The sequence below is a fragment of the Mauremys mutica genome, chromosome 22 (assembly GCF_020497125.1).
Source record: "Mauremys mutica isolate MM-2020 ecotype Southern chromosome 22, ASM2049712v1, whole genome shotgun sequence".
NCBI lineage: Eukaryota > Metazoa > Chordata > Testudines > Geoemydidae > Mauremys > Mauremys mutica.
In genome coordinates this window covers 7,018,796-7,040,252 of record NC_059093.1, presented here as the reverse complement: position 1 = coordinate 7,040,252, position 21,457 = coordinate 7,018,796, and the positions used below count along the sequence as shown (strand labels likewise).

At 57.0% G+C, this 21,457-nt stretch overlaps 1 protein-coding gene across 3 annotated transcripts in view; it reads left to right on the top strand.

Annotated features, from left to right (window-relative positions):
• The first annotated feature begins 550 nt into the window (after positions 1 to 550).
• The window catches only part of MCAM (melanoma cell adhesion molecule), a 39,062-nt gene continuing 18,155 nt past the window's right edge, over positions 551 to 21,457 (top strand). For all 3 annotated transcript variants that reach the window (XM_044996806.1, XM_044996807.1, XM_044996805.1), the window contains exon 1: positions 551 to 699. In XM_044996806.1, the coding sequence (XP_044852741.1) occupies positions 627 to 699 (73 nt within the window). In that variant the 5' untranslated portion in view covers positions 551 to 626. The remainder of the gene's footprint in view (positions 700 to 21,457) is intronic.

Here is a 21,457-nt window from a genome sequence, read left to right as displayed (position 1 = left end):
GCTAAGGTGCAGAGCCTCTGGAAGGCAAACCTGCCAGTGCAGCAATGAACTAGGTGTCTGCAAATGGCAAAGGGAGAGCTGTCATCTGGGCTTGGAACAAAAGCCAGCGTGGGGGGAGCTGGACAGAAAAACCAACCTGCATCTTCCCAGCCAAACCTGCAGCCACAACTCAACTGTTCACTTGAGGGGACGGGGTCCCGGAAACGGAGCAAACCAGCTGCTGAGACGGCAGGGGAAGGACCATGCCTGGTTTTCCTGCTTGGAGGGAAAGCAGCAGCCGGGGGCTCTGATAAGGCGCAGGCACCTCTGTGCCATTAAAGGTGTATAGAACTAAATGCCCCCATCTCCCAGCGCTGCCCTCCGGGGAGCGGAGTCTGTGCAGCTGCCCTGGGACAGCTCCTGTCCCGCCCCCCTCCCCGCGGTGCCCCCGCTGAAGCGGTGGAGGAGGAGCGCTGCCCTGCGTGCCAGGGGCTGGAGAGAGGGGCTGGCTCGGTGCAGCCGGTGGCCCCTGCTTGGACCAGCTCCCAGTCCAGCCCCCTCCTCCCTCCCTCCCTCCCACCTGACGTCAGCCCCTGGGCTTCTCCAAACCCGCCGAGCCGCCCCGGCCTCACTCTGCGGCTGCGACCATGGCTCTGCGCGGGGCGGCGGGGAGCCTGCGCCTGCTGCTGGGCTGCGGGCTCCTGCTCTGGGGCGCCACAGGTGAGCCGGAGCGGGGCGCGCCCGCCGCAGATCGGACCCTCCGGCGGCGGCGGGGAGAGGGGGCGCGGGGGGCTGGCTGGGGGGGCAGCCGTGCGCGGGCCCCCGTTGGTGCGGAGGGGCTGCGCCCCGATGGTTTAGATCCGACTCTTTGTGCCTTGGACCCGCTCGGGGGGCGTGGGGGGACCAGTTCGGCTTGGGAGTTTCCACGTGCGCTGGGCTCGTGTCCAGAAGCCGATCCGAATCCAGCCAGCCCCCTGCAGCCCCAGCCCGGATTGCAGCTCGAGGCTGGTGCATTCGGGTCCTGCTCGCGCCTCTCCTTGATCCGGAGGGGGCAGCGCAGAGCGGGGCTCTGTGTCTGGGTGGTTTTGGGGGTGGAGGGGAGGCTCGGATGGAAATCGACGCCTCTCCTGCACCGGCTTGGGTGGAGGAGCAGTGAGTGCCCCTTGCAGCCAGGTTTTGCTCCATGGTGGCCAGTTTCCATGGCTCTGGAGCTGTGCTGGTTTGAGGGGCATCTGGGCAAAGCCGGGCTTAGGGGGGCGGGAGTGCCAGCTCCTCACAGCTTTGTGCTCCTTGTAAAGTGAAGCGCAGGGAGGGGTTTGTGCAGCCAGAGCGACTGCCTGGCCCAGAGGGTGGGGAAAGGGGCTAGGAGCAGTGTGACACTGGGGGTAGAGAATGGAAGCCCTTGCCTCTTGGGGCATGGCTTTTGGGCACTGGACCAAACTGATAAACGGAGGGTTTCTGCCTGTGCCTAGCGGGAGCCAGTTTCAGTGGAAGTACAGGGATGATATGTGTCTCCCCCTAATCTAGGGGGTTGTAAATCATATTTCTATCTGCAAACTCCGGCCTGGTTTAAACAGGGAGCTGTAGCGGAGTAATGAAAGGTGTGATTTGATAGTGATTGAATTAATCTGGTGCGACTCTGGATGCTCATATCGGTTTGAACCTGATTTAGAGCAGTTTAGCTGGAAACCAAATATCAGAGGGGTAGCCTTGTTAGTCTGTATCCACAAAAACAACGAGGAGTCCGGTGGGCCACTGAACTCCTCATTGTTTGTTTAGCTGTAAAGATACAGGTTCAGGCTAAACCAAGAGAACAGGTTTGAAACCAATATGAGCAGTTTTCAAACTGATGTAGATTAAGCCAGTACTCTTTCTATGTGTAGACAAGTCCACAGTGCTTCACAGAGAGAGAGGAAAAATAATCGTGTTGCCCCTTTGGCCTGAGTGGGTTTGGTTGTTTCAGTTATGAGGAGAAATTGATGATCGAGTCCGGGATCTTTGATTCAACTCTGTTTATTTGCAAAGAATGGACAAAGTCCTGTTTCTCTCAGTCTCTTGGCTTTTCGCAGTGCTTGCTCTGACTGTGCCTGGTGCTTCCTAGCTGCCCTTTATCTCAGCTTCTCTGGTCTTTTCTGCTGTTTCTTCCCCAGACACTAACTTTCACAAAACAATAGCTAGCAGAATCCCTCTGCCCAAACGTGCCTTGGGTGCCTTTGATTTGGGTGGTGACAGGACTGTGTTTTGGGTGGAGGCTGCGATGGTTTCAGTGACCTGGTCACATAAAGGAGCTTAATGCCCAACCTAGAACAATATTCTTGCAGTTACTTGTCCACCTTATATAGAGATATTTTCACTGCTTCACATGTATGGTCAGTTTCTCCCTTAGCCTCCCCTCCTCTGTGAATGGTTATAAACCGCCACTCAGGACATACCATTTAAAGGAGCCTCTTCTCAGATACAAGCATTTCTTAACAATGAACCAATTAAAAAAAATTCCAGTTAACGGTGTGCCTAAAGTGCGTGTTTCAAACGGCATCCACACAGCACTGCTGGCATGCAGCCACCTCTGGGGTGGGGTGTGGCAGCTAAACAGCATAATAAGAGAGGAAACTTTGGCAAGGGGATGAGAGCTAACCCCCCTGCTCTTATGAAATGACGGGGGGTCTTAATGGCCATGCAGACTAGACACACCTTGTGATTATTTCTGAAGAGTGGTTTAGGAGACTCCACATGCTGGGGTCTCCTCAGCCATTCCAGAGAGAGGGCTTGGTCCAGTCCTGCTGGTATTCAAACTACTGGTGCCAAAGAACCCAGGAGTTTCGCACTAAGGTTTAGGCAGCCAACCCATCACCTGATCTCTGACCCAGCCAATGTGATCTCCTGAGCTTTCCTGTTAGGGTCACTGACATGTCGGAGCTGGCAGGGGGATGGGCGTGATGCCGTTGCCCCAAACACAGAGAGAGACCTGCTGGCTTAGGGCAGCGGGGGAATCCCTTTCATAATATGGAGAGAAGAATTTGCCGGCTCTTCCCATATGGCAAATGGGACCCTCATCCCTGAAGCGGTGCTATAAAATACTTCCCAAGCTTTGGATTCCTGTCTGTAGCAGCAGCAACTTGAATTCTGCTGTCCCCACCCAAAATCCCCCTCGTATGATGGTCCTCCTTCCTATCATGCTGCTGGTGCGGCTGGGGGAGTCAGCAGAGAGCAACGTTCCAAGGAAACGTGCCAGGGCTTGGCTTTTCTTCTCCAGGGTGCTTTTGCCGCGGCCTTCTAGACAACGAATCTGGGGGGAAAAGGAAGCAGCTTCTTCTTTTATCTTTCTCTTGCTGCTGACCTCCTCTTTGTAAACCTGGTGCCTTGAACTCCGGTGCCAGGGTGAGCACGGGCGTGGCTGCCGCCACCAGGGTGTTGAGCTGGGTGTGCTGAGCTGGTGGCATGCATGGGGCTGAAATTTTGGTGCTGTGCTGAAGGCAAATGTTGCTTGGCGTGCCCCCACCTCCGCCCCAGCAGACACACGCGTCTCCCCTCGTTCTAGAAAGCCAAGCGCCGGGCTGTGAAATACCAGGCTTATACCAGGCTTGGGGCAGAGACCTCGTCAGACACAGCATGGGCTGCCCAGACGGGGTTCCTGGAGGTGGGGGTGCAGAGCACAGAGATAATCGGCACATGGGGGCTCGCTATTTCAGCTAGACCAGGAATGGTAGGCAGTTCCGTCTGGAGATGGGGCGAGGGGTGGAATGGAATAAGGGCAGCCCCTTTCTATCATTCACCCCCTTTTCTGGATGGTCCCGAAGTGTCTTTGACCCTTTCTGGGGCTGGAGGCACCCAGCAAAGCCTTGAGAGTGAGGTCAGAGCCCAGGCCTGGGAGCTAGGAGCTGCTGAGCACTAACGCAGCCACCTGGGGCACATTGCTTCTCCTCTCCCTACGCCTGCTGTCCCCGCCTGTAAAACAGGGGGGTTCTGCCCCTCCCAGGAGGGTGGCTCATTCCAGCCCAGTGCTATGGGGGTGTAGGGGGCTGGGCATGATTCTGCTGGGCTCCTGTGCTTGTTTGTTTACCCAGCTTGCAAAAGCAAGAAACCCCGTTCCAGCCTCAGACTCATGGAGATGGGGGCTGCGAGAGCCAACACGAGGGGCATGGGGGTGAGGCATGGCAGCGTGGGCAGCAGAGGCTGCGGTGGGCCGGAGCATGGCGAATCTGTATTGATTCCCATCCAGGGCTGGTCAGGTCTACTGGGAGCAGGCCATCACTTTCCCTTCTAGGCAGTTTTCCCCAGAGCCATGTGTTTCTCTTGGCCTTTCTCACTTGTTCTTTTTTTATCCTCTCTCCAGGCTGGTTGGTTTTTTGTTAGCCTGTGTATGTTTGTGTATTTTTTCCCTTTCCATTCACAGCTGCCTCCTCTCCCATCAGCCAGAGCTCAGCAGTTCCCACTGGGCAGGCTTGCCCCGTCCCCGGGTCAGCACTCAGCCGATAGCCGATCTCCTCCCCAGGTTGTGTCGGGGTATTTGGATATCCAGCCCACTCCCTGGGCTCCATAGAGACAGTTAGCCGTGTCTGTGAAGTCCTGTCCCACTCGGCCTGGCCAAGTTACGTCCCGTGTTGTTCCCAGGCGAGCTAAATGTGAATAATCAAGGCATAGCCTCGTGAACCCGCCATGTGATTCAGGGTTTCCCAGGCTGCATACTGCTCCCACGACCCCATATGAAACCCCACCGCCAGCCCCCGAGCTATCGGAGCTGCATCTCTGCACATCGTGGCTAGTCGGTCACCCAAAGCAGTGCAAGGGCTGGGAGGGATGGGCTGGCTCTGGTGGACTGGGAACAGGATAGGGAGCCTTTCACCAGTTCAGAGCCGTCACTGTCTCACGGCCATTCTGTAGCTTGGGCAGAGTGATCGGATGGATAATAGTCTGGTCCTTATTGGGCAGTATTCTGCTGCACTTTGTTGCCGGGAGGCTGAGGACTGAACAAGTGGCAGAGACTAGGGGGCACCCTTTCAGGTCAGGGCAGCGGCATGTTCCTTGAGGGGTGCTGCAGGGAAGGTTGCCCGGCTGTGCCCTATGCAATATCCCACCTTCCCCCAGCACTGAATGCTTCTGCAGGGCCCAGGATGCCTCTCCAGAACCCCCAATACAGGCTGTCCGGGCCTGCAGCTGGAAGGACCCCTACCCTTGTGTGGCTTGTTGCCATTGCATGTACAGTGAGAGAGTTAGCAGGGCCTGTGCAGATTTAAAGGGCTGACGCTGGAATGCGGGTCGGCGTGGAGGTAAAATGGAACTTGCAGTAGGGGTGGAACTAGTTGATTCAAGGGAGTGGGAGTCAGGACGCCTATCTTCTCCTGACTCGGCGTGTGGGGCAAATCGCTTCTCCTCTCTGCGCCTCCCTCTGAGCAACAGGGCACAGCGATCCTCCCCCAATGTGAGATTCTGGGCTGAGCTATGCGGAGCAGTAAGGACAGAGATCTGACAAGTAGCATGAAAGGACCAGCAGCTGCTTCGTAGCAGCAAGAGGAGTGCTTTGGAAACCTCCGCTCCCACATCTGGCCAGAGGCTCCCAGCACGCCCCGCTCTCCCGGGCCTGGAACTGTTGGGGGGTTGGTTTTTTTTAAATGACCCAGGTGAGGATTCCCAGCTAGGGCATGGGAGCAGGGCTGGCGCCCATCCAGCAGGGCTCTGGTTGCTGAATATTTTTTTTGTGGGCGAGCCTGGCCACTGGGAAGTGTTTTACGACTCCTGTAAGTGCAGGGCTGGCTCCAAGCTTGGAGCTGGGCCCCCTGCCGGCCCACCTCAGACCCGCCGGTGGGGGTTGGGCTTTGCAGGAGGAGGGGCGGGGGGGGTACTTTTTCCTCCTGAAGTATAAAAGGCCGATCTTTGTTCGTGTGCAGTGCTGGCCCCAGGCCCGAAGTTCCCGAACCAGCTTGGAAGGCGCAGGAACTAACCGCTCTCTTGCAATAGAAAGCCGTAAATCTGCAGGGCTCTCTTTGAAACCCTGCCCGGCAGCTTGGAGCAAAGGGTGCAGAGTGCTGGCTGGTGTGAGGCTTGATAGCGCTGCTGCTGGTGAGCAGCTGACAGGCCATTTCCTGGGGGGTTTCTGCCTCTTGGCCATGCTGGTCCCATGTGTTTTAGTGCAGGATCCGTCTGGGAGGGGCTGGGAGCTCCCCCTGTTCCTGCCCTGCACCTTACAGCAGCCAATGCTGGGAGAAACTGGGACTGAGGCAGCTGGGGGCTCTGTGCGCGGCGCTCTGCTAGAAGAGGCTGATACCCGAGTCACTAGGCACCAGCTGCCCTGCAGTGCCTCCTGGTGACCAGTCCCTTCTCATGCAGGCACTGAGCAGATTAACCTTGGGCACAGCATCCCAGGCTTCTCTGAGCTGCTGGCCCCGGGAGACACTCTCCCTTGGGGCAGGGGGTCGTCCGATTGCAGGACTGGGGTAGAAACAAGGGGGCGGGAGGTGCTTAAGAGAGGCTGGGACAGCTGCGGGGGGGGGGGACTGGGGGGGTGGACGGTCCTGTGCATGGTGCAGGGCGAGCGAGATTGGTACCTCGCTGCGCAGAGGGTTCAGGGCATTCAGTGGTGGCTGACCTTATCTGTGCATCTCTGAGGGGGAGGAGCCACTTCCCCTGGACCATGCCCATGGCTGATTGAGAGTCTCCCCTAGGTCTGCTGGTGGCGTCCTTGGCCCGATGCCTGCTGGCTTCTCTTGTCCTCTCTCTGCCGTGGGAGGGGATGGGAGTTGGGGTGGGTTCTGGGAAGTTACTGTTCCGTGGGGCGGTGGCCTGAATCCCAGGCCCCTTGGGGCAGGAGCCATCCCCGCTCCCTGGTTCTCTGCCATGGGCCGGTAGAACCTGATGGGCACGGGTCCGCACTCAGGCTGCCGGCCGGGCACCAGGAGCCATGTTCCAGTCGAGCCAGTCCCCAGCCTGGTTTGTGGCCCCGCTGGCTGAGCCGTGATGGCTCCTGCCCCTCGCTGCCCACAAAGCTTTTCTCTGGGGCTCCTTTCCTGGGCTCTCCCTGCGCTGATGGCAAACCACTGTGTGTCTGGCCCTGCCCACATGGCTCCAAGTCCTGCCTTTGCCCCTCCACTGAACCTGAGGGGCCCTCAGGCTATGCAGCGCCCACCCTTACCGGCCTTTTCCCCAGGGCTGGGGACCTTCCTCCTAAGAGGGACCCCAAGGATGGCTCCAGGCAGGCTCCTGGCTGCCTTTGCCATGGGGAAGAGCGGTGGGGGGCCGTGAGTCCCTGTTGTCCCCCAGTCCAGGCTGTGGCAGTGCCAGCACAGGGTCTCTGACTGTGCTGCTCTGCCAGGACAGGGCGTGCAAGCCCGAGGCATGACGGGCCAGAAGGGCCTATTTCCCGCTGCGCTCAGAGCCCCGTGGGTCTCATCTTTAGGACTGGTTTTGCAGCAGCCTGCCCTGACATGGGTGAAATCTCCTCAGCTGGTGACTGTGCCACATGAACCTGGCAGCTCTAGGCACGAGATAACAGTCACCACCCAGGCAAGCTTGCCCCGTGGGGGGCTGTGAGGGGAGCTCTGGGGCCCTTTCTGCCCTTGGGTTCTCTGCTGAGTTGTGTGCTTGAGTCTTGGGCTCTCTTGTCCCGTTGGGACCTGCCCTGAGACTCACCTGGCCACTGTGGGTCTGGAGCAAACCCCGCTCCCTCCCCCTGCCACTGGCAGACGTGTCCAAGGCGGGGGAGTCTGGATCTCCAGTCCCAGCCGCCTTCCATTGTGTGCCTGACTCTTCAAAGCAGGGAGAGCTTGGCTGAGTGCAAACAAAGCCAGCTGTGCCTGCTTGAGTCCTCTCCCCTGCCGGCCTCTTCCAGGCAGATGCCCCAGTCTGCCTCTTAGCCCGTTCTCCACCACCACTAATCCAAAGCCCTCTCCCCACTGAGCGTGGACCCCAAAAGCCTGGAGGCACCAGGCTGGTCCAGCTGAGTGGCCCTGAGTGGCAGTGGAGTCATGCCCAGCGCCTCTCCCGCCTGAGGTTGGGGGGAGGGGGGGCGTTAGACTGACGATGGATCCTCTCTGGGTGCTGGGGATTCGGAGCGGGGAGCTTCCCTTTCTCGGTGGGCGTGGGGGCGGGGTCTGCTGTGTGAAAGGCCTCTCTGTTCCCTGGGCCGCCCCGGCCATGCCCTCTGCCCCGTTCTCTGGGCTCCTCAGCACTGTTCCCTCAATGCAATCATTGTATCCCGAGGCTCCCCCTCCAGTGTTCAGGGCCTGGCCTCTCCTCCGCCTCCTCTCCACAGCCCAGACCTAGAGTCTGCCCCACACAGAGCCCTGGCCACTCCCCCCCCCCCCCCACACACACACCAGAAGGGATCAAAGCCGTGAGTCAGACGGGACCCTGAACAGTAGGTAGGGGGTGGGATTGTCAGCCTGAGCTAGGGAGCTGCTGAGAGAAGAGGTGGGGAGATGGCGGGGTACATCCGGAGGTATCCCCTGAGCCTGCCCTCGCCGGCTCAGCCCCTCGCCGTGGTGCTCAGCCTCTCTCTGTGCCCCGAGGGGCGCTGGGGAGGATCCAGGGCAGCGGGCACTCCGACGTGCCGGCAGTGGGGTGCGGCACGTGTGCCAAGGCCCTAACAAAAGGAACGTTCTTTGCCTCGTGGCGGGTGGCAGATTCTGGGCATTCTTGGGCTCTGAGCTCATGGCACTGGCTGGACTTCTCATCCGTGCCGGAGCTTGGGAGGGTGGGGGGGCAGGGGCAGCTGGTTCTCTCTCTCTCTCTGAGCCTCTGGCCAGCAGCACCAGCTGGGTCTGCTCCTCCCCGCTTCCCCCAGCGTCCCTTCTTTGTGCGTTAGGTGGCGGTGCCTGGCATGGTGGCAGAGCTTACAGCCCATCTCTGCCCAGGAGATCTGGAGCCAGGCTTGGGCCCATCTCTCCCCATTGGGGTTTTGCAGCAGGCTGCGCTGACATGGATGGAGTCTCCTCAGGCTGCCGCCCTGGCCGGCTGCTCTCTCAAAGGTGCAGGATCTGGGCCTTGATGCGCTTATCACCCGTGATCCCCTGCCAGGCTCAGGGAGCAGCATGACCATGGGCAGCAGGTAAATGGACTGTGTCTTTGCAGAGAGCAGCTCCATCTGGTCCATTAGCCCCCCCACACACACACACACATCCCAGCTCTGTGGCATGGTCAGTCTCTTAGGCTTCCTCTGCAGCTCGTTAATGATTCCCTGTGTTCGCTAACCTCAGCTCATTACCTGCCCTCACTGCTTAATGTGCACTCAGCATGCATGGCCCCTTCCTATTCCAGATGGGTGTATTTCCATGCCTGGGGTGCTTCGCCATCCCCCCAGATCGGGGACGGGGAGTCCCAGGAACATTGTCGTCTGCCCTGGATTTCCCTTGTCCTGCTCTCACTCCCTGTCCCCCCACCACACAGTCTCTTGGGCTGCTCTGAAGCCCACTTTGCTAGCTTGCCCACAGCCCTGGGGTCCCATTCAATCCCTGTCCTTAGCACCACGGGTCTCCCAAGGCCTCTGTGCTCTGGGGGCTACCTGGACCCCTGTGGGGACAGGGGATCGGCAGGGAGTTGCATCTGCCCGCCCCTGGGTTTGGGTTGCCTCCGGCTATATGGGAGAGGATATAGTTTCTCCTCTGGGCTGCTCATTCACTCCTGCCCTGGTCAGTGGCAAGTGAGTGGCTGGCTTCCCTCTGGCGGCTGTTTGGCGGCCACATATGTAACGAGTTTGGTGGGTCTCGACTCAGGTCCTAGTGAGCAGATGTAGACATGGCATAAACCAGCAGTGCAACTGGCCTCTGGGCACAAGAGCCAAGGCTGGAATGGGCCGGCGAGATGGACTAGTGCTCTCCCTGGGCGTTGTCTGGGTCGCTGAGTTAATGCTCGGCTGGGGGAGTGGGGCAGGAAAAGCCACCTGGCTGGGGGCAGCTGGTGCTTGGGGCTGAGAGCGCAGAGCGCAGGTGGAGTATTTGCTGAGCAAACTTCTCTGTTTGCCTGCCGGGGCCGGGGGGGGAGAGGGGTGCTCTGGTTTAGCAGCATGGGTGCCCCCAACCCAGCAGTGAGCGGAGCCTGCAATGGCTCATCCCGGCTCCATGGGAGACGGGGTCCCTAAGAACCAGGCTGTCACAGAATCCGGGCAGGATCGCTCCCTGTACCTCCCCGTTCGCCACCGCTGGGCTGTCTCAAGTGACAGAGCCTCCCCCCCTTCCCTTGGGAGCAGGAGAGATCTTGCTCTTGGGATTACTCCCATGGCTCCTGTTCTTTCCTGCAGTCCCTCTCCCGTGTGGCATGCTCGCCCTGTGGCTGGCTGCCTCGCCTGCCCTCCGGGGCTCAGCCAGCCTTCCCGGGCCGAATCCAGCCCTGCTGCCAGGCCCATTGAGTTCTCTGTCTGCGCCCTGGAATGGCTGGGCTGGGGGTTAGTGCCAGAGCCACTCACGCTGGGCTGAGACCCCTTGTTTACATGCGGGGTTTGTTTACCGGCCCCGGGCCCGTCAGTTCGGGAAGCATCTCTGCTGCCCAGCTCCTGCCAGCGCCGGGTCGATAAGCCATTACATTTTCTCCAAAGCTCTGGAGCCCGGCCAGCCGCTCCATTACCGCTGCGAGGCTGGGAACACATGTGCCAAGGAACCCAGCCCCCGCCGCACCACTCTGCCAGCATCCCCCATTCTCTGGTGCCATCCATCAAGGTGCTGGGCCTTGGTCAGGCTGCTTTCAGGATTGGCCCTGTTTTGCAGATGACGATCTGAAGAACACAGAGATTCGGACTTGCCAAGGTCACACAGGGCTGGTCCTGGCAAAGGCAGGATGCAGAATCCCAGGGCAGGAGGGCTGGGGCGGCTCCCCCCATCCCCATCGGCTGCTCAGTCGTATTAATTTAGATGGATTAAATGTGCTAAAGCTGTTAATGTAACGCAGTCACTGTCCAGTGGTAGACGAGGTTCGAGGTTTGGTATCCAGAGATCTCAGTGCCATGGCAAAGCCCCCCATTAAAAACCCATCCAACCTCTGATTAAAGATCAAGAAAAGAAGGAAAAACGGTGGCAGCCTTTGAAATGCAGGGTAGTGAGTGAGGTTTCAGTGTAACAATGGACCTGGCTTCCTTCCCCTGGAGCTGGAGAGTGTTTAGAAGGAACCACCTGGGTCTGACGGTCCCTTGGCTGGTGCCAAAGGCGGCGATAACTGGCCTTTGGGGGAAAAGAGAAGCTGGGCTGGAGCTGTCCTTGCTGCTGCTGGTAAAGTCTGAGCCTGTTTAGTCTCAGGTGGAGCCTGATGGGGAAGCTTGTACCAGCCACCTCCATCTGTTCTTTGTCTTTTCCCCCACAAGTCTCTTCCTTTACGGCCTTGCAGAGGCAGTGATAGGTGGAATAGCCCATCCCCTCATTATCTGCCCATCCCTGACGCCTGGTATCGGACACACCAATTTGGGGCTGTTAATTTCCGGTTTCACACCACCCGTTTCCACCAGGCCTGATTTCCAGGAGGAGAAAGACCCACTCGGGGGCTTTGAAACTCCAGCCGAACTGGGTGGGGTGCGGGAGGGCCTGGCCAGTCTGGGGGGGCTAGGGAGGGAGAGCAAGGCAAGGCCTTGCAGCCAACTACACAACCTGGGCACAAAGTCACATGCTGGGCAACAGGCCCAGTTGCCTCGCAGGTGTTTAGTACTTTAGAACATAAGAACGGCCAGACTGGGTCATCCCAGTGGTCCGTCTAGCCCAGGATCCTGTCTGCCAACCGTAGCCAAAGCCAGGTGCTTCAGAGGGAATGAACAGAACAGGGCAATGATCGAGTGATCCATCCTCTGTCGTGCACTGCCAGCTTCAGGCAGTCAGAGGCTTAGGACACCCAGAGCATGGGGTGGCGTCCCTGACCATCTTGGCTAATAGCCATGACGGGCCTATCTGCCGTGAACTTATCTAGTTCTTTTTTGAACCCTGTTATACTTTTGCCTTCACAACGTCCCTTGGCAATAAGTTCCACAGGCTAAGTGTGTGTTGTGTGAAGAAGAACGTCCTTTTGTTTGTTTTAAACCTGCTGCCTATTAATTTCATTGGGTGATCCCTGCTTCTTGTGGTGTGTAGGAGGAAAGAATGCTCCCTTATTCACTTTCTCCACACCAATCATGATTTTATAGATCTCTGTCATATCCCCCCTTAGTTGTGTCTTTTTCAAGCTGAACAATCCCAGTCTTTTTAATCTCTCCACATACGGAAGCTGTTCCATATTCTTAATCATTTTTGTTGCCCTTCTCTGTACCTTTTCCAATTCTAATATATCTTTTTTTGAGATGAGGGTGACCAGAACTGCATGCAGTATTCAAGGTGTGGGCGTACCATGGATTTATATAATGGTTCCTAACATTCTGTTCTCTTTTTTTCCTGCTGCTGCACACTGAGTGGATGTTTTCAGAGAACTATCCACAATGACGCCAAGATCTCTTTCTTGTGTGGTAACAGCTAACTTAGACCACACCATTTTGTATGCGTAGTTGGGATTATGTTTTCCAATGTGCATTATTCTGCATTTATCACCATTGAATTTCATCTGCCATTTTCTTGCCCAGTCACCCGGTTTTGTGAGATTCCTTTGTAACTCTTTGCAGTCTGCTTTGGACATAACTATGTTGAGTAATTTTGTGTTGTTTGCAAGTTTTGCCACCTCACTGTTTACCCCCTTTTCCAGCTCATTTATGAATATGTTGAACAGCACTGGTCCCAGTACAGATCCCTGAGGGACATCACTATTTACCTCTCTCCAGTCTGAAAACTGACCATTTATTCCTAACTTTTGTTTTCTGTCTTTTAACTAGTTACCGATCCATGAGAGGACCTTCCCTTTTATCCCATGACAGCTTACTTTGCTTAAGAGCCTTTGGTGAGGGAAAGCTTTTCAAAAGCTTTCTGAAAATCCAAGTATACTATATCTATTGGATCACTCTTGTCCAGATGCTTGCTGACCCCCGCAAAGAATTCTAGTAGATTGGTGAGGCATGATTTCCCTTTACAAAAGCCATGTTGACTCTTCCCCAACAAATCATGTTCATCTATGTGTCTGGTAATTCTGTTCTTTGCTATAGTTTCAACCAATTTGCCTGGTATTGAAGGTGGGCTTATCAGCCTGTAATTACTAGGATCACCTCTGGAGCCCTTCTTAAAAATAGGCATCACATTAGCTATGGTACAGAGGCTGATTTCAGCGATAGGTTAGATACCACAGTTAAGTATCAGAGGGGTAGCCGTGTTAGTCTGGATCTGTAAAAAGCAACAAAGAGTCTGCATGCGTCTGACAAAGTGGCTATTCACCCACGAAAGCTTATGCTCCAATACATCTGTTAGTCTATAAGGTGCCACAGGACTCTTTGTTGCATACCACAGTTAGTAGTTCTGCAATTTCATCTTTGAGTTCCTTCAGAACTCTGGGCTGAATACCATCTGGTCCTGGGGACTTACGGTTTTAGTTTAGTGCCTAGCACCAGGCTCAGAGGGGGAGCACCGATGGGTATGAAGGGGCTGCATTCCCCCCTAATGCCAGGCTAGGTGCTGGAGACAGAGGTTGTACTGCCCCCAGCAGCCCAGGGCCCTAGTGCCAGGCTGGTGTCTGACTAGGACAAGCCCCACACTTGTGCTGTCTGAGCAGGCTGTCCCCCTGGCCTGTGCCCTCTGCTGCTGACATAATGCCCCATTCATGCTTGGCCTTTCCCTGAGCTCCCTGGATCCCGTGGGCAGCAAGTGGCTGGTGACATCAGCATTCGGTCACCCCCCACTCCGGCCGCAGAGACCCAGTCATTGTGCCGCTTGCTTGAGTCACCAGGAGCTCCCCGACGCTGCTTCCTTCTCGCTGCTTTTCACCAGCGGGGAGGAGGTCAGGGGGCCTGGAACTGCTGTCACGCTGGGGCACTGCCCCCCCAAAGGGCCATACCAGGGTCTCTGTCGGGCTTTCCTCCCTCCCACAATCCTGCTGTGTTGTATAGGGCACCCTGGCGTGAGCTGTAACCCTATGGCACTGCATGGAGCTGTGCTGGTGCCCCTTGCACTGCGGAGAGGTGCTAGCAAAGGGGAGAGAGAAAGGCCTCAGCTGAGACCTGAAATCTGCCGGCAGCGCAGAGGCTGCTGGGGAAGAGAAGGCAGCTCTTGTGTCCGCAGCCCCGAGATTGCATGAGGCGGCGGCTGGGAAGGGAGCAGAGCAGAGAGAGGAGTTTAAATACTAGAAGCAGAGCTGGTGCTGGGCATAAACCCACAACACAATTTCTTCAGGCCCTGAGCAGCTCAAGCAGCCGCTTATTTGCTTTTTTAGTGTGTGTTGTGGGGGGGGCCCCAATATTCCTGCTTCGGGCCCCCAGAGGACTAGCACTGCCTCTGAAAGGGCAGGTGGGGTTTGTAGGTGGCTCCTGAAATGAGGGAGGGAAATACAGGGAAGTGGAACTGCTGCTCTTAGAACATAACATCAGAACCACCACACTGGGTCAGACCAATGGTCCCTCTAGCCCAGGATCCTGTCTGGTGACAGTTGCCAATGGCAGGTGCCTCAGAGGGAATGAACAGAACGCGGCAGTTATTGAGTGATCCATCCGCAGTCGTCCAGTCCCAGCTTCTAGCAGTCAGAGGCTTTGGGATACTCAAAGCCTGGGGTTACGTCCATGACCATCTTGGCTAATCGCCATTGGTGGATTTCCCCTCCAGGAGCTTATCTAATTCTTTTTTTTGAACCCCATTATAAGTTTGGCCTTTACACATCCCCTGGCAATGAGTTCCTCAGGTTGACTGTGCATTGCTTGAAGAATCCTAGGACTAGAAGGGACCGTGAGAGGTCATCTAGTCCAGTCCCCTGAACTCATGGTAGGACAAGTATTATCTAGACCATCCCTGACAGGTGTTTGTCTAATCTGCTCTTAAAAAACCTCCAATGACAGAGATTCCACAACCTCCCTGAACAATTTATTCCAGTGCTTAACCACCCTGAGAGGAAGTTTTTCCTAATGTCCAACCTAAACTGCCCTTGCTGCAATTTAAGCCCATTGCTTCTTGTTCCATCCTCAGAAGTTAAGGAGAACAATTTTTCTCCTTTCTCCTTATAAAACCTTTTATGTACTTGAAAACTGTTATCATTCCCCCCTCTCCGTCTTCTCTTCTCCAGACTAAAAAAACCCAGTTTTTTCAATCTTCCCTCATAGGTCAGGTTTTCTAGACCTTTAATAATTTTTGTTGCTCTTCTCTGGACTGTCTCCAATTTGTCCACATCGTTCCTGAAATGTGGCACCCAGAACTGGACACAAGACTCCAGTTGAGGCCTAATCATCACAAGTAGAGCGGAAAAATTACTTCTCATGTCTTGCTTACAATACTCTTACTAATACATCCCAGAATGATATTCACTTTTTCCCCTCCCAAGTGTTACACTGGTGATTCATATTTAGCTTGTGATCCACTATGACCCCCAGATCCCTTTCCGCAGTACTCCTTCCTAGGCAGTCATTTTCTATTTTATATGTGTGAAACTGAATGTTCCTTCCTAAGTGGAGCACTTTGCATTTTTCCTTATTGAATTACATCCTATTTAAATCAGACTATTTCTCCAGTTTGTCCAGATCATTTTGAATTTTAATCCTATCTTCCACAACACTTGCAATCCCTCCCAGTTTGGTATCAGCTGCAAACTATCAGTGTACTCTCTATGCCATTATCTAAATCACTGATGAAGATATTGAACAGAACCAGACCCAGAACTGATCCCTGCGGGATCCCACTTGTTATGCCCTTTAGCATGTCTGTGAACCACTGATAACTATTCTCTGGGAACAGTTTTCCAGCCAGTTATGCATCCATCTTATAGTAACTCCATCTAGGTTGCATTTCCCTAGTTTGTTTATGAGAAAGTCATGTGAGACAGTATCAAAAGCTTTCCTAAAGTCAAGATATACCATGTCTACTGCTTCCCCCCATCCACAAGGCTTGTTACCCTGTCAACCAAAGCTGTCAGGTTGGTCTGACATGATTTGTTCTTGACAAATCCATTATGACTGTTCCCTATCACCTCATTATCTTCTAGATGTTCACAAATTGGTTGCTTAATGATTTGCTCCATTATCTTTCAGGGTGCTGAAGTTAAGTATTTACTTATGGGTGTTTTAAACCTGCTGCCTGTTAATTTCATTGGTGACCCTTGGTTCTTGTGTTACGAGAAGGAGTAAATAACCCTTCCCTATTCACTTTCTTCACTCCAGTCATGCTTTTACAGACCTCTACCATATCCCCCCCTTAGTCATCTTTTCCAAGCTCAACATCCCAGTCTTTTTATTCTCTCCTCATCTGGAAGCTGTTCCATACCCCTAGTCATTTTGTTGCCCTCCTCTGTGCCTTTGCCAGTTCTAATGTATCTGTTTGGAGCTGGGGTGACCAGAAATGCACGCAGCATTCAAGTGTGGGCATGAGATCCCTGCTCTGCTACTAGCCTTCCATGGCCCTATCCTCCAAGAGCAGCAGCTTCCTTTGTGACTTGGGCAGCCAGGTCACAGTGGTCCAGGGTAGCCAAGTCTTTCAGGGCCAACTGTCCCAAGCAGGGCAGTCTCCCCTGCCTGCTCTGTGAGACTTGCCCAGGGGCTAGCATGGGAACCCAGGCTTGCCTTCTACTCCAGGGTCCAGCTCCAGCACCCTCCAACCAACAAGCAAGGTCTGAACTGTTCTATCCCTGGCTGCTTTTTTTCCCCTGAGCCTTTCCTAGCCCTTTGGCTCCCCCGCAATTCTGGATTTTCCAGCCCAAACTCCCTCCTGGCAAGGAGTCACTGCAGGCTAGTTTCCTCTGTAGCTCCAAACACCCCTTCCTTCCTTCCCTCCCTCCCCAAGTGACTGCAAACTGCTTCAGTATAGGCCCCAGCTGCTCTCAGCTCCTGGGCTTTATACAGGCCCCACCTGTCCCTGTTCCTGTCCAGCTGAACCTCCTCCCTAATTAATCCCTGTTCCCTGGCTGCTCCTCCAGATGCAGCCTGGGCAGTTAATTGGCCTAGCTAGCCACCTTAACCCCTTCAGGCCTTGTGTGGAGCAGACACCTCAAATCATCCCCACGCCCTCAAGCCTGTAACCCTTGGGGGTGCGGCTGCCTCCTGCCCGGCATTTGCTTCACCGGGGCCGGCAGGGCATCCCTCTCTTGTTCTGCTTCACCGGCCAGGAGACCCACATTATCCTGGTCCACCACAGCACCCCTACACTTTTCCCTTTGGTTCTCCGGGTCCCCATCAGCTATTGGCAGGGCCTGCTCCGCGGCTACTCATTTCTCCTGTAGCACCTTCACTTGCCCCACAGCAACCCGCAGCCACTTTCCCTCAGTGCCTGAGTTCCCACCACAGCTTGCTTGGCTTCAGTGGCAGCTCCTCCGTCCCTCTGGGCCCCCTCCGTCCCAAGCGTTTTATCTCCCCACTCCTACCACCCCATGCTGGGTGCAGGGTTGACCACCTGCCAGGTCCACGGTCATCCCTGCCCCGTCTACTCTGACAGCCTCCGGCATGCTCCAGTCCCCAGGCGCCCCGCCTTCTTTTTTCCTAGCTCACTGCGGTCCATGCCTTCCCCTTTGCTACCCCCTAAGAGGGCAGAGCCTTTTTATAGGGCCAACCTCACGGCACCCAAACCAGCCCCTTGTCCTTGCCTTGTCAATAGGTCGTGCTTTGGCCTTGTCTATTCCCATCCCAGTTCATAAATGGGCACCTCCTTCGTAGGGCCCCCGCTGACCACACAACACACGCCCGTCCCTTCCCGTCTCTGTTCTCCCCACACGTTGGACTCTTTGGGGTTTCTTGTCTCCCTGCCTTCTGAGTAAGGCTTCTCTCCCCTGTACAGCCAGGGCCACTCTCTTTTTAGGCCTGTCCTTCACCTGCAGGCATAGCACTTCTCTGGCTTCCCGGCCCCTGTGCCCTTTCCAATGTCCCCCTCTGTGCCCTCTGCTAATCTCTTGCCACGTGAGCTTAAATCAATGCAGCTGCTGTTCAGCCAGCCGTGTGTCCAATAGGTGTGCAGGTACACCTGGGCCTCTCAGGTGTCTGCTAGTTCTCCAGCGCCTGCCTGCTCTGTCAGCGCCCTTCCACAGGGGTGGCGACTCTGGGTCCAGGCTGGGAGGATGCATCCTGCAGCTCCCTTGTCTCTTCCCACCGTCTCCTACCCACCCAGGGTGTGTGATCTCAGCTGATTTGCCTGAAGCTCACCCTCCTGTCCCAGGCCCCTGGCTTGGCCCGGCGCTCTGACTCCAGCTTGGGGAGAAGAGGCGTTTCCAGGGAGCCAGGTGGCCTTTTGTCAGCCCTGTTTGTTAAGCTCTCCTCTCTGGGGGCAGCTGGCAGAGCACACGCAGCCCCGGGCAGGTGGGATCTGGCTGCCAGCGTTATCGGGGTTAGATCCTGCTAAGGACACTCGGGGTGCCTCCTGCTAGGCGTCTCCTGCTGTGCCAGTTCAGGACGGGAGCTGGCACCGCCAGTCTGTAACGCTCCTGGGTCATCTGCCCTTAGACACAACCTCCGCTGCCGCGTGGCTAAGCCACTGCCCCATACCTAGGCCAGATCCTCCACTGACAGCCCTGTGGGCGAAGTGGCTGCCAGGTGCGGGGAGGGAGGGTCCCTTGCCCTGTTATCTGGGGTTTCCTTCAGTACTCAGGAGGGGCCTGGCCCCATTTCCAGGAGCCCCAGGTGCAAGTGTTTGCTGGGGCCCTTCTTACTGACCCCTCCCCAGCTGGGAAGAGGGTGAGACAGGATTCGACGGCTCTGGGGGGGCAGAGAGGAGGCTGGTCTGGGAGCTCTAGCCAGTTTCCCGTCCCCTTCCACAGACCAGGATTAAGCCCAGCGGGAGATGGGGGCAGGGAAAGACCTGCAGGGGGATTATCTGCGGCTCCCCCACCCCCACGCTGTCCCGTCCCAGTGCTCTAGGGGTGCCCGGGGCGATGACACCCGCTGCCCTGGACCAGAGCATTAGGCTCCTGTGGTTTGCGCTGGTGATGTGGTGCGGGACACGAGGGCCTGGCATGGGAGGTGCCAAAGGCAGGGGGCACGGCCCTGGGCAGGAGACTCGGGTTTGCTCTTAGCAGGTTTCACGCCAAGCAGGTGCGATTTCAGAGCCCTTGTGTTCACTCTCCAATTAGGAGCCCTGGGGGGTGGCCCCCCCTCTATGTCCCCTGTACTGTGACCCCCATCCCGTCCTATATCCTGGCCTGGCCCCTGGCAGCGTCCCTTGGTCTGTGACCCCAGCACCCAGGCTGTAGCCCCCAGGTGTGTCCCTTGTACTGTGGCACTTGGGGACCTTTGGCCCTAAAAGGTGCCTCTGGCACTCTTCATAAGCGCCCCCCCCCCCACGCACACCCCCTGGCTGCGTTCCCGCGGCTCTCCCCCAGCCCTGCGACCCCCACCTCCCCTGGCTCTGTCCCAACCCCGCCATAAGAACTCCCGGGACTGTGACCAGCGCACCCTGGCACCCCTGCGTTCGGAGCAGCCGCCTCGCCTCGCCCCCCCCCCTCTGGAAACGTGAGTGGCCGGGATGGGACAAAGGTCCCTTGTGTTGGGGCCAGTGCAGGACAAGGCGCTTCCTATCTCGAGCTGCATGGCTAGATTTTGAAACCGCTTCCTGTGCGAGGCGCGTGGCCAGTGCCGGAGCCGCAGAGCCCCTCCTGCCCTGGCGCTGGGGGTGTGTAGGGGTGGCGTGTTACAGAGGGCACCTTAACTGCCCCAGCACCAGTCCCCTGCTCAGCCCCACAGCTCACTCCTAGCTGGGATCCCGCACGGTGCCGGCCCCTCCCAGCTGGGATCCCGCACGGTGCCGGTCCCACGCAGCTGGGATCCAGCCCATTGCTGATGTGGGGTGTGTGCAATCTCACGGAAGGTATTGCTGGCATTTGGGGTCCCCTCGACAAAGACTATGGGTCACCACCTGCAATAGGGCTCAGGATGATGACCCCCCCCCATCCTAGGGGAAAGCAGACTGGCCCATAGTGGTGAATTGCTGAGTATCTCCTGCCCGCAGCCCTCTCGTCTCTGCTCCTGGGCAGGGGCTCTGAATTGCGGGGGGTTGGAGGTGGGGGTGTGACCTGTGGACAATGCCTCTGGGGCCACGCCTGCCTGTCTCTCGCCTGTGGGGGGCCCGTGGCTGGCTGAATCCTCGTGGCCACCTCCCTGCCTGACACCCAGTTTTGAGAGCCAGGCCTGGGAAGCTGAGCAAGCTGGCGACCTGAGCACCATGCTGTGGGGGAGGCTCGGAGTCCGTTTCCCACTCCCCCCGTGTCAGGAGCTGCTGTTGGCGTGAGTCATGTGCCAGGCTCTGCAGCAGCATCGCTGGCTCATCCCAGTTGCGTGGGCTGTTATCATCCATCACTGGCTGTGAGCACCAGCTCGGCCCTGCTGGGGAGTCGCCCAGTCGCTGCCTGTGGGGGGAAGCTGGGCTTAGACTGCTCCCACTGGTGCCACGGGGCTCCCCCCAGCGTGGGTGAGCTGGTGGCTGCATCATGGGCAGCTGAAGCCTCAGAAATCTCTCCAGAGCCCCCCATAGACATGCTGAGGACCTGGTCGTTTGGAGGTTCAGGGGGTTCCATCTCTGCTCCCCACGGTCACTGTCCTCACTCCTATCAGGTGTCCTTCACGACCCTTTGCATGGTGGCGTGACCCCACTCTAGGCCCCCTGGCTGTGTGGGGCAGGCTGGGCTGATTCCTGCTGCTGTGCGTGCCCGCCCTCCCCACGTGTCTCCCCTGCCAGCATTAGTGGGATTTGCTGCCTGACCCCCTCACATCCCCCAAGGGAGCCCGCTCATCTTTTGTTAATTGCAGGGCTTGGCACTACGCAGACCCTGAGGTTCTCCCTGTCCCACAAAGGCCAGGGCAAGGAGAGGAGGCTCTGTTTGCTGGGCAGATTAATTAGACAGGCTGGGGTCCTGCAGGCAGCAGATGGCACCGATCACAGCTCCTTCCCTGGCAGATCAGTCAGCGCTGGGGAAGGCTGAGGCAGGATTGGCTGTGGGCATCCACTGGTCCCTCGGGCTGTCTCTGGTCCTCACCATGACACCCCCTCCCTGCCATCCTCTACCTATGCCCCGCGTAGCTCACTGCTCTGCACCCAGGGGAAGCGAGTAGAATTTCCTTGATAGTGCAGCTGGGAACCAGGACCCCGGGGTGCTGGATGTGACGCAGGGAGGGGGTGTAGGCTCACAATTGGAGGTGGAGGAGCCAGGACGCCTGGGTTCTGTTCCCCATTCCAGAAGGCTGAGATCCAGGGGCTAGTACAGGAGATAGGGAATCAGGACTCCTGGGTTTTACTCTCAGCCCTGCCAGTGATCCTCCACATGTCTGTGGGTGAGTCCCTTCCCCCCCACTGTGTGCCTCAGGGTCCCCATAGGAGGGCAGGGTTAATGGTCCGTGCTCCCAGGGCAGAGGGGAGAACAGGGGGTTCCAGCCCTGCTTGCACGGGGGGTGGATTGGTGATTCCTCTGCTGGTTGCTCCACGAGCAGCCAGGGCCACGGCGGCTCAGATGCAGCCAGGCTGCCCCCTCCACCATGGGTGGAATCCAGCAG